Below are 23,098 nucleotides of genomic sequence, written 5' to 3'. Positions count from 1 at the left end.
TTGCGTACTGAGATGTCAACTTTAAAGGAGCTTTGTTTGTTTGCATTCTGCCGTGGATGCACGCAGTAGCTCATGTTTGCTTTTTTGTTAAGAATAACAGTGGTTTGTGAATGTTGATGCTTAGCCTAAATAACAAATATTTTATCCAGAGCATTTATGCTGGGGTCTAGTGGAACTTACGAGATGTTACTGAACTTTTTCATGTAAATTCAACCGATGTACTGAAAAAATCTCTATAGGTTAATTTTATGCGGGCTTTTGCGGGCGGGAGCGGGACAAAACATGAATGTCGCGGGCGGGAGCGGGACGAGATAACATTTATTTCCGCGGGAGTGGGAGGACGCGGGACACAATCTTGCGGGAGCGGGACTGGAAAATCCGTCCCGCGCAGGTCTCTAATGTGATGCATGAGTTGATGCCAAAATGAACCCTTATGACTGGTTTTGTTGTCCAGGGTCACATATGCTAGACTCAAGAACCAAGTTTTGTTTACAGCAAAGGAAAACCAGTCTCCTCTTGGCTTATATGGAAATCCTCTGATATTTTTGTTTACAAATCCTCATTTTGTACTTCTAATTTGTGACTGCTGTTTTGTTTTGCTCTCTCCACTGCGTTTCTGTGCCTCATGCCATCCTAGGTTTATTTGTGACCTTGGACCACAGAACCAGTCTTAAGTAGGATGGGTATATTTGTAGTAATAGCCAAAAATACATTGTATTGGGTCAAAATGATCAATTTTCTTGAATTATCATAGTAAAAGATCATGCTCCATGAAGATATTTTGTACAATTCCAACTGTAAATAGATCAAAACTTCAGATCAGAACTTAATTTGGACAAATTTAAGGGTGATTTTCTCAATATGCTCTTGGCTTATATGGAAATCCTCTGACATTTTTGTTTACAAGTCCTCGTTTTGTACTTCTAATTCGTGACTGCTGTTTTGTTTTGCTCTCTCCACTGCGTTTCCGTGTCCGTCACTTCTGCGTTCATCATCACGTTCGCCTATATCCTATGAAACACAGAAAACCTCATTAACGTTTTAATGCAGCCAAAATCTGAAACTGACAATTAGTCAATAATAAATTATTTAATCAACATTATATAGCTTCCACTAACTGTCATACACGAGTTTACATGCCAATGGCATTTCACTGAATGACATAGGACATAGGCGTAGCGTAAGATCTGGTGAGAATTTGCCAAGTTTTGTTTACAGCAAAGGAAAACCAGCCTTCTCTTGGCTTTTATCGAAATCCTCCAACATTTTTTTTTTTTTACAAATCCTCGTTTTGTACTTCAAATTCGTGACTGGTTGTTTTGTTTTTCTTTCACTTTTGTCACTTCTGCGTTCGTCACTGCATTTACATACATCCCACTAATCAATTGTTCCACAAGGTGGCAACACTGGACCGGGCCACTGTTTCACAGTAGAAAATAAAACTAAAGAGATGGAACAACAACAAAATAGCAGAGACTGCGACAACAACAGACGCCCACAATGACAAGCATTTGTGTGAGAGGGTTATGAGATAGCCACAACTTTATTTTAAAAGAGTACAAAGACATTTTTATTGGTCATAACTTCTGGAGAAAAACAGAGCAGACATTGGACTAAGATTAAGCTTTTTAGAGCGCCTGTGTCGACCGCCTGCATTTGTATACTTTGAAAAGCTGCACATTTTACTGTACGCATATGCTAGTGTATGTCAAGGAAAGGATGGGAAACAGCTCTAAACCTTTTCATCAGCTGCTGTGGCTTATGAAAATTGGGTTTGGAGAAACACTTTAACTTCCTCTCTCCTTTTGTTATTCATCTGAGCTTCTCCGGTCATGTGCTCACACAAAACAACAAAAGAACTGCATTATACTCTGGGCTTAAAGGGATAGTTCATTCAAAAATGAAAATTCTGTCATTAATTACTCACTCTCATTTCGTTCCAAACCTGTAACACAAGAACACAAATTAAGATATGTTTGATGAAATCCAAGAGCTTTCTAAACCTTGCATAGACAGCGTCACAACTGACAAGTTCAAAGCCCAGAAAGGTAGTAAGAACATCTTTCATAGTTTCATAGCTCATGTGACATCAGTGGTTCAACCTTAATTTTATAAAGATATGACAATACTTTTTGTGCACAAAAAAAGACCAGCTGACTGTTATTCTGCGTATTATCTGGCTTACTTACCAAAACTATAAATAATTGGATATGGATTGCTAATATGTGACCCTGGACCACAAAACCAGTCATAAGGTTAAATTTGACAAAACTGAGATTTATACATCATATGAAAGCTCAATAATAAGCTTTCTATTGATGTATGGTTTGTTAGGATAGGACAATATTTGGCTGAGATACATCTATTTGAAATCAGAAAGGATGCAAAAAAATCAAAAAGACTGAGAAAATCACCTTTAAAGTTGTCCAAATTAGGTTCTTAACAATGCATATTACAAATCAAAAATTACATTTTGACATGTTTACAGTAGGAATTTTACAAAAAATCTTCATGGAACATGATCTTTACTTAATTTCTTAATGATTTTTGGCATAAAAGAAAAATCAATAATTTTGACCCATGCAATGTATTTTTGGCTATTGCTACAAATATACCCCAGCGACTTAAGACTGGTTTTGTGGTCCAGGGTCACATATGAGTTAAAAATATTATATTATGTGACAAGAATGATCTGGGGAGCACAGATATTTAGGAAATTGATTGCCCCAGAATAATGCCAATCACCAATTGCAATCAAGTATTCAAGAAAGCCATGTAATTAACATAAATGTAATATAATACAAATTAAGGATGACTAATCATTTGTCTGGCCATCATGTTTTATATGTTAAGTAAAACCCTTGAATTTCTGTACACTTTTTGGGTCTCAGATGATAAAGCACATAACCCACGTGCGTGTCAGTTATTGTTCGGTACTTTCCGTATGAATGAACTCCATTCAGAGGTCAGTGATGTTCTGACCAAGAGGCTGTGAAAGACAAATATCTTTTCCCCCTTGGACTTACTCTGTCATAGACGAGTTTCCCATGTTCGACTTCTTCCCATCCCGTCTCTCGAGATGAAGGGGGAGGGGATGATGTCATGGTCAGGAGGGGGTGGGGGTGAAAAGGGTTGATGGAGGATCTGAATGTTTGTCAGATCCCTGCACCATTTCCTGCTCTCTAAAGCACTGGCCTCATTTCTCATCCAATGAGAGCAACATCTCCCAGATCTGTCAGGGGAAGGACGGAAAACAGCTCTACACCTTCTCATCAGCTGTTGGGGCTTGTGAAATTGGGTTTGGAGGAACACTGGAGCTTCCTTTCTCCCTCTGTTATCCATCTGAGCTTCTCCAGTCATGTGCTTATACAAAACAACAGCTGAGAAACAGAGAATGTTTACAGCTGTAGGAAGCAAAAATCAGAAATGAGATTAATATCAAGAAAATTTTGATAATCTAGTAGTTTTCCGCTTATTGGCAGAGAGTTTAAAATCAGATGTCATAAAACATTTCTGTGGTTCCACACCCAGTCCTAATGGAGGATGCAGATGTGTAAAGACATAGTTCACCCCAAAAAATAAAAAATAAAAATCTGTCATTAATTACTCACCCTCGTGTTGTTCCAAACCCATAAGACCTTCATTCATCTTCAGAACACAAATTAAGATGTTTTTGATGAAAACCAAAACAGTGTTGTTTTCGTCAACGATGACGATGACGAAATCATTTCGTTGACGCCACTTTTTTTCATGACGATAACGAGACGATGACGAGATAAAAATGGCTCGTTGATGACTAAAACATGACGAGACGTGTGTGAGTTTTCGTTGACGAGACGAGAATAGACGAAAATGTTAGTGGGTGGTCCGTCAGACGTTTAAAATGCATGACATTTCTGCTTATTGTGCATGCCGATTAAAACTTAAAAAGTATCTGACGCTATGGCAAGCCGTTTTAGCATTAAATACTCTTTGCTATGCTAGTATGGCAAGCCGTTTTAGCATTCCATCCTTGTTTGTCTTTTATGTTCTAAAACATTCCTTCATTATTGTAATTATTGGTGAAAATAGTCGATCCGGAAGCTCACATTGTGTTGAACTATAGATCTGCTATTTTCAGAACTTATAAGTGACACTACCCAACAGCAAAATACTTACTGACCTACATTAATTTGTTAAAAGACTACTTTTTCCCCTTTTTTTGACTAAAACTAGACTAAAACCTTTTTGACTTTTAGTCGACTAAAATTGGACTAAAACTATCACATATAGAAGTGACTAAAATTTGACTAAATCTAAGAAGCATTTTAGTCCAAAAGACTAAGACTAAGACTAAATCTAAGATGGTTGTCAAAAACAACACTGAACCAAAAGCTTTCTGACCCAATGCAACTGACACGTTCAAGGCCCAGAAAGGTCATACAGAATTAATGTTTTTTTTTTATTTAGTACTGACCTGAATAAGATATTTCACTTAAAATATGTTTACATATAGTCCACAAGAGAAAATAATAGTTGATGGTACCGGTCTTATTCTTCTCGTCGGACATAAAAATATATAGCAGGCCAGCCTATACCTCAGTGTACCTAGTTTTTAACACGTCCACATGCTGTACGGATAGACTGGAACGCTGCCTGTTAACTGTTAGATCCGCGACAAAAACACATCACAAAAATCCTTTCAATTTGCGGTTCGGGTCTTTTCATCCACTGGTCATATGTGGAGAAATGTGTTTTCACAGCGTTCAATAGCCAATCACAGACATATATGTGACCCTGGACCACAAAACCAGTCATAAGGTTAAATTTTACAAAACTGAGATGTATACAACATATGAAAGCTCAATAGATAAGCTTTCTATTGATATATGGTTTGTTAGGATAGGACAATATTTGGCCGAGATACATCTATTTGAAATCTGGAATCTAAGGGTGCAAAAAAGTCAAAATACTGAGAAAATCACCTTTAAAATTGTCCAAATTAGGTTCTTAACAATGCATATTACTAATCAAAAATTACATTTTGATATGTTTATAGTAGGAATTTTACAAAAAATATTCATGGAACACGATCTTTACTTAATTTCCTAATGATTTTTGGCATAAAAGAAAAATCCAAATTTTTGACCCATGCAATGTATTTTTGGCTATTGCTACAAATATACCCCAGCGACTTAAGACTGGTTTTGTGGTCCAGGGTCACATATGTTGATTTTATAATCGCAGTGGCCAATCAGAGGCGGCTATGTTACAATCCACTCACCACTCAAAGTGCCGGTTTCAGTTCTGCTGATTTCTACACCTCCGCGAACTCTCTCATTAAAACAAAGGAAGTGTAGACATGATGTAAATAAGAGATTAATTGTACAGAATAAAGGTTATTTTATTACTTTGTTAACTTTGTGAGATTGCGATGAACTACAGTAATGTATGAGTGACAGCTTTCCAGTGATTGTAAGGGGAGCGTGCACTTTTTAGACTATAATTAATTCAGAATTTGAATACATTTATTCACGGATTCACTCTCTGATAACCCAATATCGCCATTGCCATTGTGTTGCATATAGGCTACTACATCAGTTACACAAACTAAGAGAAGGTAAAGCAGGAGCTCAGCAAAATATGTCTGAACAGCCGCACTGCACGTGTCCACACGCGCCCATGAGTAAACATTATTTTTCTTTCACCATGCAGCAAACATAAAAATAAAAAATAAAAAATAAAAATAATTTAAACCGTTTAACTGATAGTAATAATCGGTTAAAATTCTTACTGTCGGTTAACGGTTACACGGTCAATATGAGCATCCCTAATTTGAACTTTTTTTTTTATGACTGTATGATTTTGAGATCCATCTTTTCACACTGAGGACAACTGAGGGACTCGTATGCAACTATTACAGAAGGTTCTATCACTGATGCTCCAGAAGGAAATACAATGCATTAAGTGCTAGTAGATGAAAACTTTTGGAATTTGAAGATGAGGTTAACCTTATTTTGTCTTCTGCAAAACATATAAGTATCTTCTGTAGCTTCTAAAGGGCAGCACTAAATGAAAAAAAAAATACAATATTTAGGCAAAATAACAAAAGTGTACACATATTCATTTTGTTCAAAAGTTTACACCCTGGCTCTTAATGCATCGTGTTTCCTTCTGAAGCATCAGTGAGTGTTTGAACCGTCTGTGATAGTTGCATATCAGTCTCTGAGTTGTCCTCAGTGTGAAAAGATGGATCTCAAAATCATACAGTCATTGTTGGAAGAGGTTCAAATACACAAAAATTCAGAAAAACCAAAGAATTTGTGGGACCTGAAGGATTTTACTGAAGCAGTTTAACTGTTCAGGACATACAAGGGACTCATGAACAACTAAAAAAAAAAAACAGCTGTGGATCATTCAGGTAACAACACAGTATTTAGAATCAAGTGTACGGTATGTAAACTTTTGAACTCAAATATTATTTTCTCTTGTGGACTATGTGTAAACACCTTTTATGTGAAATATCTTATTCAGGTCAGTACTAAATAAAAAAGTAACATGCATTTGGTAAAATAATTAACATTTTGCAGATTCTGTAAGGTGTATGTAAACTTTTGACTTCAACTGTATACCCTAGCATATGCACAAAATGTAAGTATTTTTTGGTCTTAATGAGACCTGCATTGCATCTTCTAAGCTATAAAAGCGCAACCCCTGAGCAGAAAAATTCTCCAGGCAGAAGGAGAATAATAAAGAGGAAGTGAGGGTGACAGATGTTGATAAGCGAGGAAAATACTGTTTGGTCAGTTTGGCCTTCGCCTGTTCACATATCAGCTGAACAGCAGCATCCTGGAGATAAGAGGAGTGAGAAAGACACACATAGTAATGAACACCTCCTCATTGTGTAGCTGGCTTGGTCCACTCGCCGTCGAACCGCTTCATTATCATCTATATGAGGAGTGCACATGCATAATCAGCCATGTGCCGCATTCACACGTCAAACAGCCATGGAGCTAGACAAAGCCCTACTTTGAAAAACAGAACCCAAGCTGAGATGAAACTCTAGAGCAGGCACATTTGAGATAACTAGGGTCTCTTTTCTAGAATAAAAAATTGAGAAGCAGGTGACTAAAGTTTCCATTTACCTGCCCTACATTTGATCTAACCAAATATCCTGTTTCACTCAGAAATGCAATGCGTTATGTAAGTAAAAGGGCTTGCGAATGCCATTTCATGTTGACTCTATTACTCGCGTGTGAGTTACAAAGGCAGGGTTTGTAAAATGAACTCGAGAGTGACATATGGCTGGAAGCTGCATTTAAAGCGTCAGTCCGTTTAGTGAAACTGTGTTAATGGGTTTCTTTCAACACAACTGTATTTGGTGCCCTTGGACTGTCTTCATATGGCTCATCTGAGCTGCATGTGGGCTTAGAGGTTAACCAACGGGCAACTTGCTGTTTTTAAGCAGGGTAAGGGTGAGTTTATAGTGCGGCTGTCCCGCAGATGCTAGCAGATACAGATCTGGAGGGAAGTCATTTGAAACGACCGTTTGCACAGCGGAGAGGCGGAGCAATCCTGAAAAGCAGGATCAGAGAAGAGCGACACACACACATAATCAAAGACAAACAAATTCCACAGAGCCATTTACATATTTGACCAAGTTCTGCTGACAAACAGTCATGGTCACATGTAAATGAGCCATTATTGGTCTTTGATGGGTCATTAAATTTCTTTGATTTCTGCGTTTGGTCAGATATGCCAGCTTGTTCCACATCAGGCTGTGGTGAGAGGGGCGGACAACAAAGCACCTAAACACACACACACACACACACACACACACACACACACACACACACACACACACACACACACACACACACACACGGCATTGAAGTGCTTCACCCCTTTCCCTGTGGATCTAGAGGTGTCTGTCTTCTTTTGCATGTAAAAACGACAACTGGCCGTGACATTGTCAGACAAAGGCAGGTGTAGAGGGAGGAGTGAATGCAAATAATCTGGGTCCAACAGACACTTATGGAGCTCTGATAATTAAAGCTTTTGTGTGAGAGGACATGCAGACATGCAATTACTACAAAACCCTGGGCTTGTGGTTTAGAAATGTATTTTATACTATAGCATGAATGGCGATATTGATTTATTTTGTGCTTGGCTGTTTGTCCACAAAAAGACTGTTTAAAAAGTCTTGTTATAGTTATATTAAAAAGCTAAAAGATGTAGTTACTGGAACTTTATTGTAAAAAAACTAGTGGTGTCAAACGATTAATCGTAAACACATATGTGACCCTGGACCACAAAACCAGTCATAAGGTTACATTTTACAAAACTGAGATGTATACATCATATGAATACTCAATAAATAAGCTTTCTATTGATGTATGGTTTGTTAGGATAGGACAATATTTGGCCGAGATACATCTATTTGAAAATCTGGAATCTGAGGGTGCAAAAAAATCAAAATACTGAGAAAATCACCTTTAAAGTTGTCCAAATTAGGTTCTTAACAATGCATATTACTAATCAAAAATTACATTTTGATATATTTACAGTAGGAATTTTACAAAGAATCATCATGGAACATGATCTTTACTTAATTACCTAATGATTTTTGGCATAAAAGAAAAATCAATAATTTTGACCCATACAATGTATTTTTGGCTATTGCTACAAACATACCCCAGCGACTTAAGACTGGTTTTGTGCTCCAGGGTCACATATATTACACATGTATGCACATGTATATATTAAAAAATACATTTATATTTTATATAAATTATATGAATATAAATATATACATGTAAATATTTTCAAACTATGTACTGTATGTGTGTGTATCTAAATATACATAATAAATATACACAGTATACACATATTATGTAAACAAAAACGTATTTTGGATGCGATTAATCGTTTGACAGCACTAAATAAAAAATATAGATTGAATAAAAATGTTTCAGGCTTTTTTTTTTTGTTTAGTGATAGTTTTTTTTCAGTCCCTTGTTTGTCCTGAACAGTTAAACTGTCTTCAGAAAAATCCTTTAGGTCCCACAAATTATTTAGTTTTTCAGCATTTTTGTATATTTGAACCCTTTTCCAACAATGACTGTATGAGTTTGAGATCCATCTTTTCATACAAACACTCGCTGATGCTTTAGAAGGAAACATGACGCATTAAGAGCCGGGGGTGAAAACTTTTGGAATTCGAAGATCTTTAGGTTTTGATGATGGTGTTTTTAAACTTAATGGTGTGCAATTTACAGTTAATAACTGTATATGTCTTCAAGTTGAATATATAATCAAAAATAGCATTGATATATAAAAATGTTTACAGTTCATTAAAAAAAGATTTCATTAAAAGTTTATTAAAAACATCACTTACATTACACTTATAATACAATATTAAAACTAAAATACAAAATTGCATAACTAATAACAAAATTGTAAGAAAATAAATGATATGGGTATTCCATTTTATTGTTTGTCAATACATAGTCAATATTTCTACTCATTAAAAGGTTTTAATATTATATATAGTACATAGTACTGGTACATAACCTATATATTCTAATTATAATTTCAATGTTTTTCTTCATATACTGTAGGATAATGTGGACAATGTTGGACATTGTTTCTCACAATTTCAAGTTTACATCTCGCAATTCTGAATTCTCTCAGAACTGCATGATACAAACTCGCAATTCTCACTATTTCTCAAAATTATAGAAATTATAGAATTATAGAAACTCAAACATAATGTCAGAATTGCGTGTTTATATCTCTTATAACTTTTTTCTCTAAATTTTGAGTTTACATCTCGTAATTCTGACTATAATTTGCAGTTGCAAGTTTATATCACAAAAGTCGCAATGACTGAGAAATATAAAAGTTTATATCTCACAATTTTGAGAAAAAAGTCAGAATTGTGGAAAAAAAGTCAGAATTGCGAGATATAAACTCAAAATTCGCAATTCTGACTTTATAACATGCAATTGTGAGTTTATATCGTGCAATTCTGACTTTATAACTCGCAATTGCAAGTTAATGTCTCACAAAAAATCTGAATTGTGAGATATAAACTCGCATTTGTGAGAAAAAAGTTATATTGCAAGTTATAAAGATATAAACTTGCAATTCTGACTTTTTTCACGCAAATGCAAGTTTATATCTCACAATTCTGAGAAAAAAGTCCAAATTGTTAAAAAAAAGTCACCTTATTTTAATTTTTTTATTCAGTGGCAGAAACAATATAAAGCACCAGTAAAACAGTGAACACGACTTTATCATACCACAGCACAACACTTTGGGGGGAAAAGCTTGTACTGGAAAAGCTGAACTGAAACAACTACTGTAACACTACTAAAAATATAGTTGAGTTAGTGGTTTTGCTGTTTTTAGTTTTAGTTTAGTTGTTGTTTCTTCCACAACACTGATAGATAAACAAAGATGATTAAAGCTCCTGACAAAGAGAAATTAAAGACAGAGAGACTGTTGGTGAAATAAAGAAAAGGAAAGAATGAGAGATGGAGGGATCTGATATGAATTAGAGTGTGGTGCTGGTACAGAGGAGCATTGTGGGTACCCAGCTGCACCTTGGCTGTGGTTCAGACACACAGAGAGGAGAAAATCCTCCCTCACAAACAGGGACTGTGTTTCTCCTCCTACCCCTTCACAATCCCCATTTACTCCTTTCAGTGACTGCTGCCCTGTCTTTTCCTCATTCCTCTCACACAAACCTACATCCTTTCTTTACATGTGCCCTTTAGAAACATACGAACATTGTCAGTAATGAAAAATAGCCTTGTGTTGCTAAAACGATCCAAACACCAGTACCACACCAGTGGATTCTCTCTTTCTTTGCCTAACACCGAAGTTAGTGCAGCTTTACGATCAACCGCTTTTAATGAGCTTTCCTCTACCTTTAGGGAGAGATGAATCACAGACTTATAAACTAACCTTCTTCACTACTTTTCACTGGCAAAGCTAAAAGCGAAAACAGGAGGGATTTTATAATATGATTAATTATGACAGCATGCAGTATTTTGAATCAGTATTTGGCAGTACACTAAACAAATTTTCAGCATTGCATTAAATGTTTATTTATATGTTTATCATTTATGTAATATTAAAATATAATAAATATAAATATTTTTCTTGCCTTATTCACCATCTTGAGTTATTTTTCCACCAAGCTTGTCTTCAAAGGCAGCTCACTAGGAAGCCCATTTCCGCCACTGAATAAAATAAAAATAAAAAAGGTAATTGCAACTTTTTATCTAAAAATTCTGACTTTCTTTCTTGCAATCGCAAGTTTCTCGGAATTCTGACCTTTTTTCTCAGAATGGTAAGATACAAACTCACAACTGCGAGTTGTAAAGTCAGAATTGCGAGATATAAATAATTTTTTTCTCAGAATTGCAATTCTGACTTTATAACACACAATTGCGAGTTAAGTCAGAATTGTGAGATACAAACTCGCATTTGTCAGAAAAAAAATCAGAATTGCGAAACAAAGAGCTGCAAGAGAAAACATCTGAATTGCGAGATATAAACTCGCATTTGCCAGAAAAAATGTCAGAATTATGTGGAAAAAAGTCAGAATTGAGTGATATAAACTTGCACTTGCCAGAAAAAGTCAGAATTGTAAGAAAGTCAGAATTGCGAGAAAAAAAGTCTGAATTGCGAGATACAAACTCGCATTTGCCAAAAAAAAAAAATTTTGTGAGAAAAAAGTCAGAATTGCAAGATATAAACTTGCATTTGCTTGACAAAAAATCAGAATTGCAAGAAAGTCAGAATTGCAAGATATAAACTTGCATTTTCCAGAAAAAGTCAGAATTGCAAAAAAAATGTCAGAATTGCAAGAAAGAAAGTCAGAATTGCAAGATATTAACTTGCATTTTCCAGAAAAAGTCAGAATTGCAAAACAAAGGTCAGAATTGCAAGAAAGAAAGTCAGAATTGCAAGATATAAACTCGCAGTTGCCAGAAAAAAGTCAGAATTGCGAGTTTTTATCTCACAATTCTGACTTTATTTCACAAATTTGTACGTTTATATCACGCAATCTTGAGTAAAAAATCAGAATTGTGTTTTTATCTCACAATTCTGACTTTATTTCACAAATTTGTACGTTTAGATCACGCAATCTTGAGTAAAAAATCAGAATTGTGTTTATATCTCGCAATTCTGACTTTATAATCCGCAATTGCAAGTTTATATCTCACAATTTTTAGGAAAAAAGTCGGATGAATTTTCAGATAAAAAGTCACAATAACCTTTTTAAAAAAAAATTTATTCAGTGGTGGAAATGGGCTTCTATAGCTCACAGTGCATCTTTTCAGAATTGCAAGATATAAAACTTGCATTTGCCTGACAAAAATCAGAATTGCAAGAAAGAAAGTCAGAATTGCAAGATATAAACTCGCATTTGCCAGAAAAAAGTCAGAATTGCAAGAAAGAAAGTCAGAATTGCAAGATATAAACTTGCATTTGCCAGAAAAAAGTCAGAATTGCGAATTTTTATCTCACAATTCTGACTTTATTTCACAAATTTGTACGTTTATATCACGCAATCTTGAGTAAAAAATCTGAATTGTGTTTATATCTCACAATTCTGACTTTATAATCCGCAATTGCAAGTTTATGTCTCATAATTTTTAGGAAAAAGGTCTGAATTGTCAGATAAAAAGTCACAATAACCTTTTTTTTTTCTTTTATTTAGTGGTGGAAATGGGCTTCTATAGCTCACAGTGCATCTTTTTTTCCAAAAAGATTATTTAAAATGTTCACCTCATAAAACAGTTGTCATTGTTTCAGGTGGCGAAGGATGTGTCCATCCGTCTGCACAATGAGCTGGACACTGTGGAGAAGAAGAGATCTCGTCTGGAACAGGAGAACGAGGAGCTGAGGGTGAAATTACAGGATCTGGAGGTGGCCAAGCAGGTCCTGCAAGCAGAGATGGAGAAGGCCAGAGAGGTAAGAGACGACTGATTATTCTAGAAACTTTCAGGATGTTGAGTAGATACCAAGTGGGTTTTAAAATGAGCTGTAGATGTTCCAAGTATGACACATCTCAGATTTGTGGAAAATGTAATCAGCGGATGTGAATTTTACCACAGGAAAGAAGTGTTATGCATTATGAACCAGAAATAAAGATACTGCTAAGGTGGATAAAGCTCATCTGTGTGGTTGGTAAATCATAGCTATGTGGTATTGGACAACACTAGGTTACTTACTGACCCAAGTGACAATATCCCACCTCTAAATCTCTATGATATTGTGGTTCCTAGATATCACTCAGGTCCTTCCTTCAGTGTAGGTCTATGGGATTTTGGTTGATTTTCTAGCTTGTGTCACAGTCCACCATGCAAAATCTGTACATTTGAAGACAAATCGCAGGATTTGTGGTATCATTTGTCATAAAAATATGAAGCATGTCTTAGAATTCACCGCTAATAATATCTCTATCGGTTAATATAGAATTTAAAGGGATAGTTCATCCAAAAAAAACAAACAAAAAAAACTTTAGGAACTTTGTGCATCGTAAGAACACAAATTAAGATATTTTTGATGAAATTCAAGGACTTTTTGACCCTGCAAAGACAGCAACACAACTGACACTTTCAAGGCCCAGAAAGGTAGTAAGGACTTTGTTAAAATAGTCCATGTGGCATCAGTGGTTCAACCATAATTTTATGAAGCTACAAGAATACTTTTTGTGCACAAAGAAAACAAAACTAACAACTTTATTCAATAAATTCTTCAAAGAGTGAAGGTCTTACGGGTTTGGAACGACATGAGGGTGAGTAATTAATGACAGATTTTTCATTTATGGGTGAACTATGCCTTTAAATTCTATATTAACCACAAGTCATATGTATGTGGCTACAGATGTTGGCTATTTATATCCATTTTTGGCCATTTTAACTGCAGTGATGGAAATTAGTGTAAGTTGTGTAGTAAGAAGTTGCTAATTGGGAAAAAATGGGATCATTAATTAGTTTCAGATTAGCTGAAAAGGCTTCATTAGGAGCCCCAGGGAAAGTTTCTGAAAGGAAAAGTGTTTATGGGTCGTTGACGTATAAGACTTTTTAATAGGCCAATTTTAAAATACCAAAAATATGGATATGTTTGACCATTTTCCAAATATTTGGAATGTAGTGTACACATGCCTTTATAAAGAAAAGTAAAAAAAATTACATTTTAGTGTTTTTACACTTAGTTAATAAAACATAGCCTTAAAAAAGTCATCTGGGGCGACCGTAATATATCTCAAAATTCACATTTTTATGTATTATTAAGACTAGTTGAACACATATCAGTAAGTAGATAAACTGATGAAGAAAGACAAACTTTAGTCCCCTTTCATTTTTTGAAAACCATTATTTTACAAGTTTATTCTATAATATCAGAGTCTCCCTCGTAATCCAGTTACAATACTGATTTTTACTTCAAAAGCAAAAAAAAATGAATTTGCATTCATAAAGATGTTACACATTCAGCAATAGCATACCACTGATTAATATTTGAGGCTAAACTGATGGATATTTGGTTATGAATTTAGTGTAATTATTGCCATTTGTTGGTTACCCCACATGACATATGGTCGCCCCAAATGATAAGAAAACCACAGGTATAAAAATTCAGTTAAAATGTACACAAAAGAGTTCAAGACAAAAGAAAATTGATCTCTTTTTATTCAAATAACATTTCAACATTTAAATATAACAAATCAGAAGGACATTAACATTTAAACGGAGCAATTCCAATAGGGTCCTCACACCATCGGTGCTCGGGCCCTAATTAAAGCTGCAAGCAGCGATGACCATCCCGATAGCATCAGGAAAATTGTGCCCAGTTGGCACATGCATTCACAGTAACGCTCTGCCAGTTTGGATTTAAAGTTTACAGAATTGAAAGGGATGCACTTTTTAAAATCAACACACAGACACATACACACAATATATAAAATTTTGCCATCCAGTTTCATTTGTTAACATTAACTATATTAGTTAACATGAACAATAATTAAATAGCATTTATTAATGTAAATTAATATTAAGCTTAAAAAAAGTATTCATATTAAAATGTAAAGTTTGTATTGTTGTCAAAGATTGTCTTGAAATTGTTAATTATAATTTTAAATTCAATAAATAACATTATGAAAATAATTGTCTATCAATGAAGATAAATCGCTCATGCTAAAAAGTTGTATTTTTCTTAATCTTTTGCAATGTGACTGCATAGGACAAGTTCATGGTACAGTTCAGTAAAAAAAAAAAAAAAACAACAACTGCAAAATACAAACAATGAAACAGTTAGTGAACCTTTATATGTTCTCAAATATCAGCCTCTCAAAGGTCAGACATATTTATGTAGATTACACTATATCAATGTGCATTTCTTCCTCAAAGATGGTCTGCAAAACAGCATTATTCACTGGTCTCTCTCCCTCTCCCTTTCACCCCTTCCCCCTGCACTCACTCTTACACTCGACACACATACTTGGAGGCAGGCAGAGTGAGAGCAGATTTCTGATTTCTTTCTTTAATTTTCTTTAATTCATAGAGCCTTGTATACTTATGGGATTAACAGCATTTGCTCAGAATGACTAGTTCTCTGTGTGAAAAAAGTTTTAAAGAGTTTGGATGCTGCACTTTAAAGATATGAAAAAAAATATTACGGTTATCTTTTTTACAATCACTTTAAAAAATCACCACGAAGATATCCAAAATCTGCTCGCAATTTAGCATATTTAGAATCTTCTTTTCATGTTGATAAAGTTTGGTGTGAACAGCATGTTGTTCTTATGAGGAGTATGAATTTGTTAGCCTGATTTTTCCAAAAATCCACATTCAAATCAAAATATCCGGCTTCCTGTTGGTCTTAGCTAATGAGTTTAATTTATAAAAGTTGTCCAGATTGATGAGAACAATTTCGGTGACCAATGTTTAATAGCTCATTGTAGCATACAGTCTAAACTGTTTATTTGATCTACCCTGGTCTCCTACTTTCTGTAGCTCTAGTGACTCTAGCTCACTGCTAAAGCTCTTTTTTCTTTACCTCTCTCTTTTCCTTGCAAGATACTCTGCTCTTGCTGCAGGGTCGGAGTTGACTTTCTGTCTATGACGAGCAGTCTTCTCTTTTCTTGTTAATCGTGCCATCTAGGAAATAGGTAAAATAGGTTAAAACTTGTTTAAAATGACTAATACATGTATAGTCACATAAATGGAATGTCATTCTGTATATTTTTTACATTTTTCGTGTAGGATTGTACTACAACAAAAAATAAATGTTTATCCCTATAAAAGGAATGGAAAATGGCTGAATTTAGAAAAAAAGATAAAATATACAAATAATTATGCTTAAACAATTAACTCTATGTATATAATTGATGTATAGAATATGAAAACTACAAATACAGGACATATATCCATCATTTAAAACACTCAGCAGTGGTCGCCCCACATGATACTCGGTCGCCCCATATGATGTTTTCAAGTTCACTCAAGTATAACAGGCTAACAGTTAGCCTCAGAAACCAAACTAGCTTCTTCTAGTGACATGCCACTATCAAATTTATCATCAAAATATAGATTTGTGGGAAAAAACTTATAATTCACAGTTTTGGGGTGGTCGCCCCACATGATGACCAAAAGTGACTACGACATTACAGCAGTTAAAAAAATGCTTTTTCTTACTATATGAGAGAGACTGAGTTACCTTAAAGTTGTTTTCAGGGGGTCTTCACTTGTGTCTGGCTGATGCAATATCCCATCCTTGAGATGTTTTTCAAAATAAAGGTCCCAAAATTGTGGTTTGATGATGGTCGCCCCGGATGATATGGATAGAATCAACATAATTCGGACAACATTCGTTTGTATATCATGATAGAAATATATGTGCAAATGCTTTATAGTTTTGTCAATGGATGTAAAACATGTTTGAAATTATGCCAACTAGGAAAATTTATATATTTAAGTTGATTTAAAGTGTTTTTAAACCAGTTGTCCTAACAAAAGTCAAGGCTGGACGGTCGCCCCATATGATGTTTTGGCACTTCGGATAGCAGAAAAATGATGAAAAACTTAAAAATTTGGAGAAGTTAGAGTGGTTTAGTAGGTGAAGAAGGTATAACAAGTAGATGAGAGATTTTTATGTATTTTTTTGTTTTTTCTGCAAAATAAATTTAACCCGGACAGAAAAAGGGGGCGTCACGTCATTGACCCTTATATTGTAGTTGATTTGGCTTGGGGCAGAACTCTTAATGTTGACACTTTCGTTTAACTTGAGGTACATTGCTCTGCTGTAGTCAAAGCTCTATGTGTGTTAGGACAGGAGCTGAGAGCTCTCCGCTTGGACCGATCTGTTGACTTTCTCTGTGTAAATGTCAGCTCGGGTGGGTGGGTTTGAGGGTGGACGGGAGCACATGAATTTAGCATTAGATTTTCTCTACTGACAGTTTAACGAGGAGGAACATAAAGCATGCTCCTTGTGTTTGGTTAATTCTCTATTTTGGCCTGCATTCTTTTGGCAATAAATGTTTCTTTGTGTTCTGAGTAATGGATCATTGGCAGGATGGTCTGTGTTGGCTCAATGTTCGGTCTGTGCTCTATTAGCTATGTCTGCTGCGTGATAGAAAGTGATGAATGCATTATTGTATGAAGCAACGGTCATTATTGGTCAGTTCAGTTTTTCTTTGAGAATCATTTTACGGGGTGTTGTATACTGCTGTGATAGTCAATGCCAGTGCTCTGATTCGCTCGACTGCTCTGCTTTTGGTCGACTCACAGGTTTGTTCTGCGTTCTTATTGGCTGAAAGCCCAGGGCAGGATGCGTGCCACTCTCTGTTGTTGAGGACTGAATTCTTGGCATAGTGAGCACTTATGGTACACAGCGAGAGTTCATACTCAACTGAACTTCCAGAAAAGAGCCAGTAGAGCCTTTCAGACAACAGATGACTCAAAGAATGGGAAGAAACGATGGATCATTACATGTGAAAGAAGATGATCTGATGATCTGGCAGAACACAATATCTTGTCGGACATACATACACTCAGTTAACAAAATACAGGATGAAAAAGATGTATAACTCAATGCTGACTCAATTCTGATGGGTCAATCGTGGCATTCTACAGTAAAATATCTGTATATAATGATGGCTAAACTGATTTCATACATCTTTTTCTGTATAAAATAATGAAACTTATTTTTCAAGTTGCTGATAAGGATTGATTATACATTATTTTTGTCTTATATAGACATATTTATGAGCCTGGACCACAAAACCAGTCAGGGTCAATTTAAAGAGCCTTTAAAGGAACACTTTTTTTGGAAATAGGCTAAATCATCTCCTATACAAATCCTTGTTTTATTTCGGACTTTGTCATGACGTATTTCGGATTCATAACGAGGTCTTTTAGGTTTCGTAACGTTATACATGTTTTATCCGACACGTTCTTAGCTGCAGCTGTAACTAGAGCAGAGCTGGCAACCCGGATCACGAAACTCTACTGACTTCGTGATTGGTCGATAGCTGGAGGGTGGAGCCTCAGACCAAAACACAAAATGACAACAATAACATCAGTTGTGGGCTGCAACTCTCACTTTTAAATGACAATATCCTGGCCGGACCACTGTTGTCAGTGATATAAGTATTTGAAATGAACATGATTTCTTAATGTCTAGTGACATGTCAGGGCCATTTTATGATTAACTGAAATACATTTCTTACATACGGTTCTTTTAATCTAGATTAAAATTGCTAATCTGAATTCTGCCGAAGGCATTCAGAATATTTGTGCTACCCAAATGATGACTAAAAGTAAGTCTTTGAGAACTCGGATTATTTAAATAACATAAATCTTTCATGGGTTTTCTACTACGTATTTCATTAAGAGAATCATTTGTTGTATATTAAGCCATATAAGTCTTAATATGGCTCTCAGGCTTTTAGTAGGTCAGCGACACAGAATAGCGCCGGCATGAGGACCATGCTGATGTCATCAGATCACCATCAAAGACCTCCCTTCCTGACACAAAAATAAACACTCAAAATGAAAGCTTGCTGATAAAGGTTTTTTTTAACCTAGATAAAACCCCACCCAAAAAATCCTCTTTTTTTCCCTATCCTACAAAGGTTTTTCGTTTTCCTTCTATGCTCTCCATCGCTCTTTCTCAAACTCTCTCTCAGTACTTCATTTAACACACAGCCAGTATTGATCGGTTCTGTAGCTGGTGTGAAGTCTCACAGGTGATTAGGTTCACATGTCTCCCGCTGCTGGGAGTGTAAGACGGTGTGTGTTTGTATGTGTTTATGGCTTTCTGATGGTGGTCGCTATGTGGAGGGGCTGTTTTATAGGGCCTGTTTTACAGGCATTTAATAGTCTTCAGTACAGTTAAAGGTTAGGATAAGAGCGGAACCTAATTACTGCTTTTTCCTTCTCCAAATACACATTCGAACTCACAGCTCATGTGTTAATTTATCATTCAGAGTCCAATGCGTCTCACGAACAGCAAATTAATGGGATCATCCATATGACTACAGCTTGTTTGTTGATCCAGAGTCCAAGACTATGCTAGAGGAAACAGTCCTATGAGGCTGACTGAACCTTTATTTATATTTTTCAGGAAGCTAGTATCTTTGCTTCATTCTGAGGGGGAAACCCTGAGAAAGGAAGGAAGTTCAGGGTCACTGAAGCAGGGTTCATTAACTCAGCATCAGCCGCTCTGATGGAAACAAACACTAGATGAGGAAAACAGTCAACGGAGTCATGCGTCAGGGCTATTTAAACTTTAAAACCCCTGTCTTTTCCCTTGTCGTTTTGGAATATTCTGGGATTTCTGAAAATTCCCTGAAAGTTCGAGGGATGATGTGGGATTCAGCTGGTGGTCAGAACTAGGGTAATGAAATGCTGACTCACAAACTATTTGATGATTACAAGAACAGTCATAGGTCAGTAAGCACAGTGCTGTGAGCTTTTATAAGAAATTGTTTCCAGATAGATGAGCCTTGTCATGTAAAGACAAACTGATTTACTTTTCCCTTACAGTGGCGGTACCATGGTGCAGTGATGCTCTCTGAATGGATGGTATTGAATGAGCACTATATTCATCTACAATGGCCTTTACATGACACCTTAAAGATACTAATAGTGCCTTAATGGTCCAGTAACTCTAGTAGAACGTCCTGTACCATGATACTTTGTAATGCTTGTTTGGTCATTTCGAATTGCCCTTTTCTGTCAGTTATAGTACTATTCAGTGAATTAGAGTCACGAACGCACAATGCACACAGTCATAATAAAGTAAGTGTTCTCAGACTCCAAGATATTTTTGGCATCAGTGAAGATAAAAATTATTTACACTGTGCAGTTTTCATTGTATCCAATATTTACATGGCTCTAAATAACACAAAGAACCGAGTTAAATGAAGGCACAATAGCTGCCAGGTTGTGAGGTCTTGAGTCTGGGAAGGTTTGGCAGCTGTGTTTGTTGTGCTTTTCTGTATTGTATGGTCTGACCTGTATAGAGGGATCAAAGCACATGGCATTTGTAGTTTTGTACTGGGTTAAAACATGATGGGAAAAATTGAGAATAAAAGCAAGTAAGAAACGCACCCATATACATTCACTCACATGAAATAAGGAACATATATATTCAAACGTTTGGATGCGGTTAAAGGCATTGTTCACCAAAAAAATTAAAAATAGGTCATTAATTATGCACCCTCATGTTGTTCCAAACCCATAAGACCTTTGTCCATCTTTGGAACACAAATTAAGATACGAGTAATTAATGACAGAATTTTCATTTTTGGGTGAACTATCCCTTTAAGTGTAAACTTAATGTAAAGTTTTGGACACAACTGCATGTTAATAGCTGTAAAATTAATAATTCTTTTAAATTAAGTTAGTTAAACTTTAGAGTCCTGTTTCGACCCATTTAAGTACATCTTGAGTTGTCCAACTTTAACGAATTTGTATGAGCAATAGTAATTTTGAGAATTGCCTTAGCAAACACCAATGTTAATATTTGACCTGTACTATTCCTGCATTACAGGAAGTGCAACCAACCCCTTGGTTTAATATGACACACATCCACATATAGATAGTGATTTCATGCTCTAGTAAAGGTCTGCATGAAAAACTAAACATACTACACAAGACACGCAAGACTGAATCATGCAGAACTCATGGTGTACATTTAGGCCTAGGCTGCACTATATAGGATAGACTACAAACACATACACTGTTTTTAACATTGTTTATAATAAGAAACGTTTCATGAGGAGAGGTCAGCATATTAGAATGATTTCTGAAGGATCGTGTGACATTGAAGACTGGAGTAATGATGCTGAAAATTCAGCTTTATATTTAAATTAAATTCAAATGTATGGGTCAAAAATTTGCACACACCTTAAAATATAAATAGTTTTTCCAAAATAAGAGGGATCATACAAAATGCGTGTGATTTTTTACTTAGTACAGACCTGAATGAGATATTTCACATAAAAGATGTTTACAGATAGTCGGCAAGAGAAAATAATAGTTGAATTTATAAAAATGACCCTGTTCAAAAGTTTGCATACACTTGATTCGTAATACTGTCTTGTTACCTGAATGATCCACAGCTGTTTTTTTTGTTTAGTGATAAAGTCCCTTGTTTGTCCTGGAGAGTTAAACTGCCTGCTGTTTTTAGAAAAATTCTTTAGATCCCACAAATCAGCATTTTTGTGTATTGGATGATTTTGAGATCCACCTTTTAAAACTGAGGACAACTGAGGGACTCGTATGCAACTATTACAGAAGGTTCAAACGCTCACTGATGCTCCAAAAGGAAACATTAAGATCATTTTAAAGATCAGAGTAACATATTTTGTCTTCTGGGAAAAGAAAAAACATGTAAGTGTCTTCTGTAGCTTCTGAAGGGCAGTATTAAATGATATGATATTTATGCAAAATCTTCATTCTGTTCAAAAGTTTTCACCCCCAGCTCTTAATGCATCGTTTTTTTTTTTTCTTCTGGAGCATCAGTGAGTGTTTGAACCTTCTGTAATAGTTGCATATGAGTCCCTCAGTTCGCCCTTAGTGTGAAAAGATGTATGTCAAATTAATACAGTCATTGTTGGAAAGAGTTCAAAAACACAAAAATGCTGAAAAACTAAGGAAGGATTTTTCTGAAGAACAGCAGGCCGTTTAACGGTTTAACGGACTCATGAACAACTATCACTAAACAAAAAAACCAATGCTTTAGAACAATCAGATAACAACACTGTATTAATAATGAAGCGTATGTAAACTTTTGAACGGGGTCATTTTTATAAATTCATTAATTATTTCCTTGTGCCCATTATGCACATTTTTTATGTGAAATATCTTATTCAGATCAGTACTAAATAAAAAAAATAACATGCATTTTTGTATCATCCCTCTTATTTTGGTAAAATAATTAACATTTTGCAGATTCTGCAAGGTGTATGTAAAAAAAAAAAAATGCATTACAAAATTTTACCAAGCCCAAACTAATTTGAACAGTATTGTAATTTCTAAACAAATAAGCTAAACCAAGCTTTACTTTTTGTCTGGCTTGTCATACACACTTATACAGTCTTTATGCAAACTAAAGGCAAGAGCAGATGTCTGTGTGTAATATCTCATGTTTACATACAGCACTCGACTGATTGACTGGTCCTCTGACTGTTGCTGTTTGTCATTCAATCATGTCTTCCTTTTTCCTCTGATCCGTTTAATGCCTAAGAGCTATTTTTGAATGTCAGATCACCAGACACAGCGGGACATGTTGGTCAGGCACACTTTTTAGAAGGATCTGGGATGTCAGTGTTCTGACATCAAAGTCACCGTAGTAGGATTTTGATCTGCACATTTAAATGAAAGCCCTTATCCATCTTTAACCAAGGCTCTGATGTTATACGAACACTTAATAGCTCTGTATGTGTGGGTATGTTTGTACACATCAGACAGAGAGCTTGTAATCTCCAACTGCTTCCACTTGAGAATTACACGACTGAACAAATGGCACAGGCAAAACAAACAATAAGAGGATGTTGGGAGGGAGCGGGTTTGCGGTAGGCTCTTTTTTATGG

At 35.5% G+C, this 23,098-nt stretch overlaps 1 protein-coding gene across 1 annotated transcript in view; it reads left to right on the top strand.

Moving 5' to 3' along the window:
- The window catches only part of mtcl2 (microtubule crosslinking factor 2), an 81,627-nt gene that overhangs the window by 3,491 nt on the left and 55,038 nt on the right, over positions 1-23,098 (top strand). The window contains exon 2 of the mRNA XM_073823508.1: positions 12,811-12,969. Within this exon, the coding sequence (XP_073679609.1) occupies positions 12,811-12,969 (159 nt within the window). The remainder of the gene's footprint in view (positions 1-12,810; positions 12,970-23,098) is intronic.

The sequence above is a fragment of the Garra rufa genome, chromosome 18, assembly GCF_049309525.1.
Source record: "Garra rufa chromosome 18, GarRuf1.0, whole genome shotgun sequence".
NCBI lineage: Eukaryota > Metazoa > Chordata > Actinopteri > Cypriniformes > Cyprinidae > Garra > Garra rufa.
Note: the sequence above shows the minus strand (reverse complement) of the source record. Positions and strands in the feature narration are given on the sequence as shown.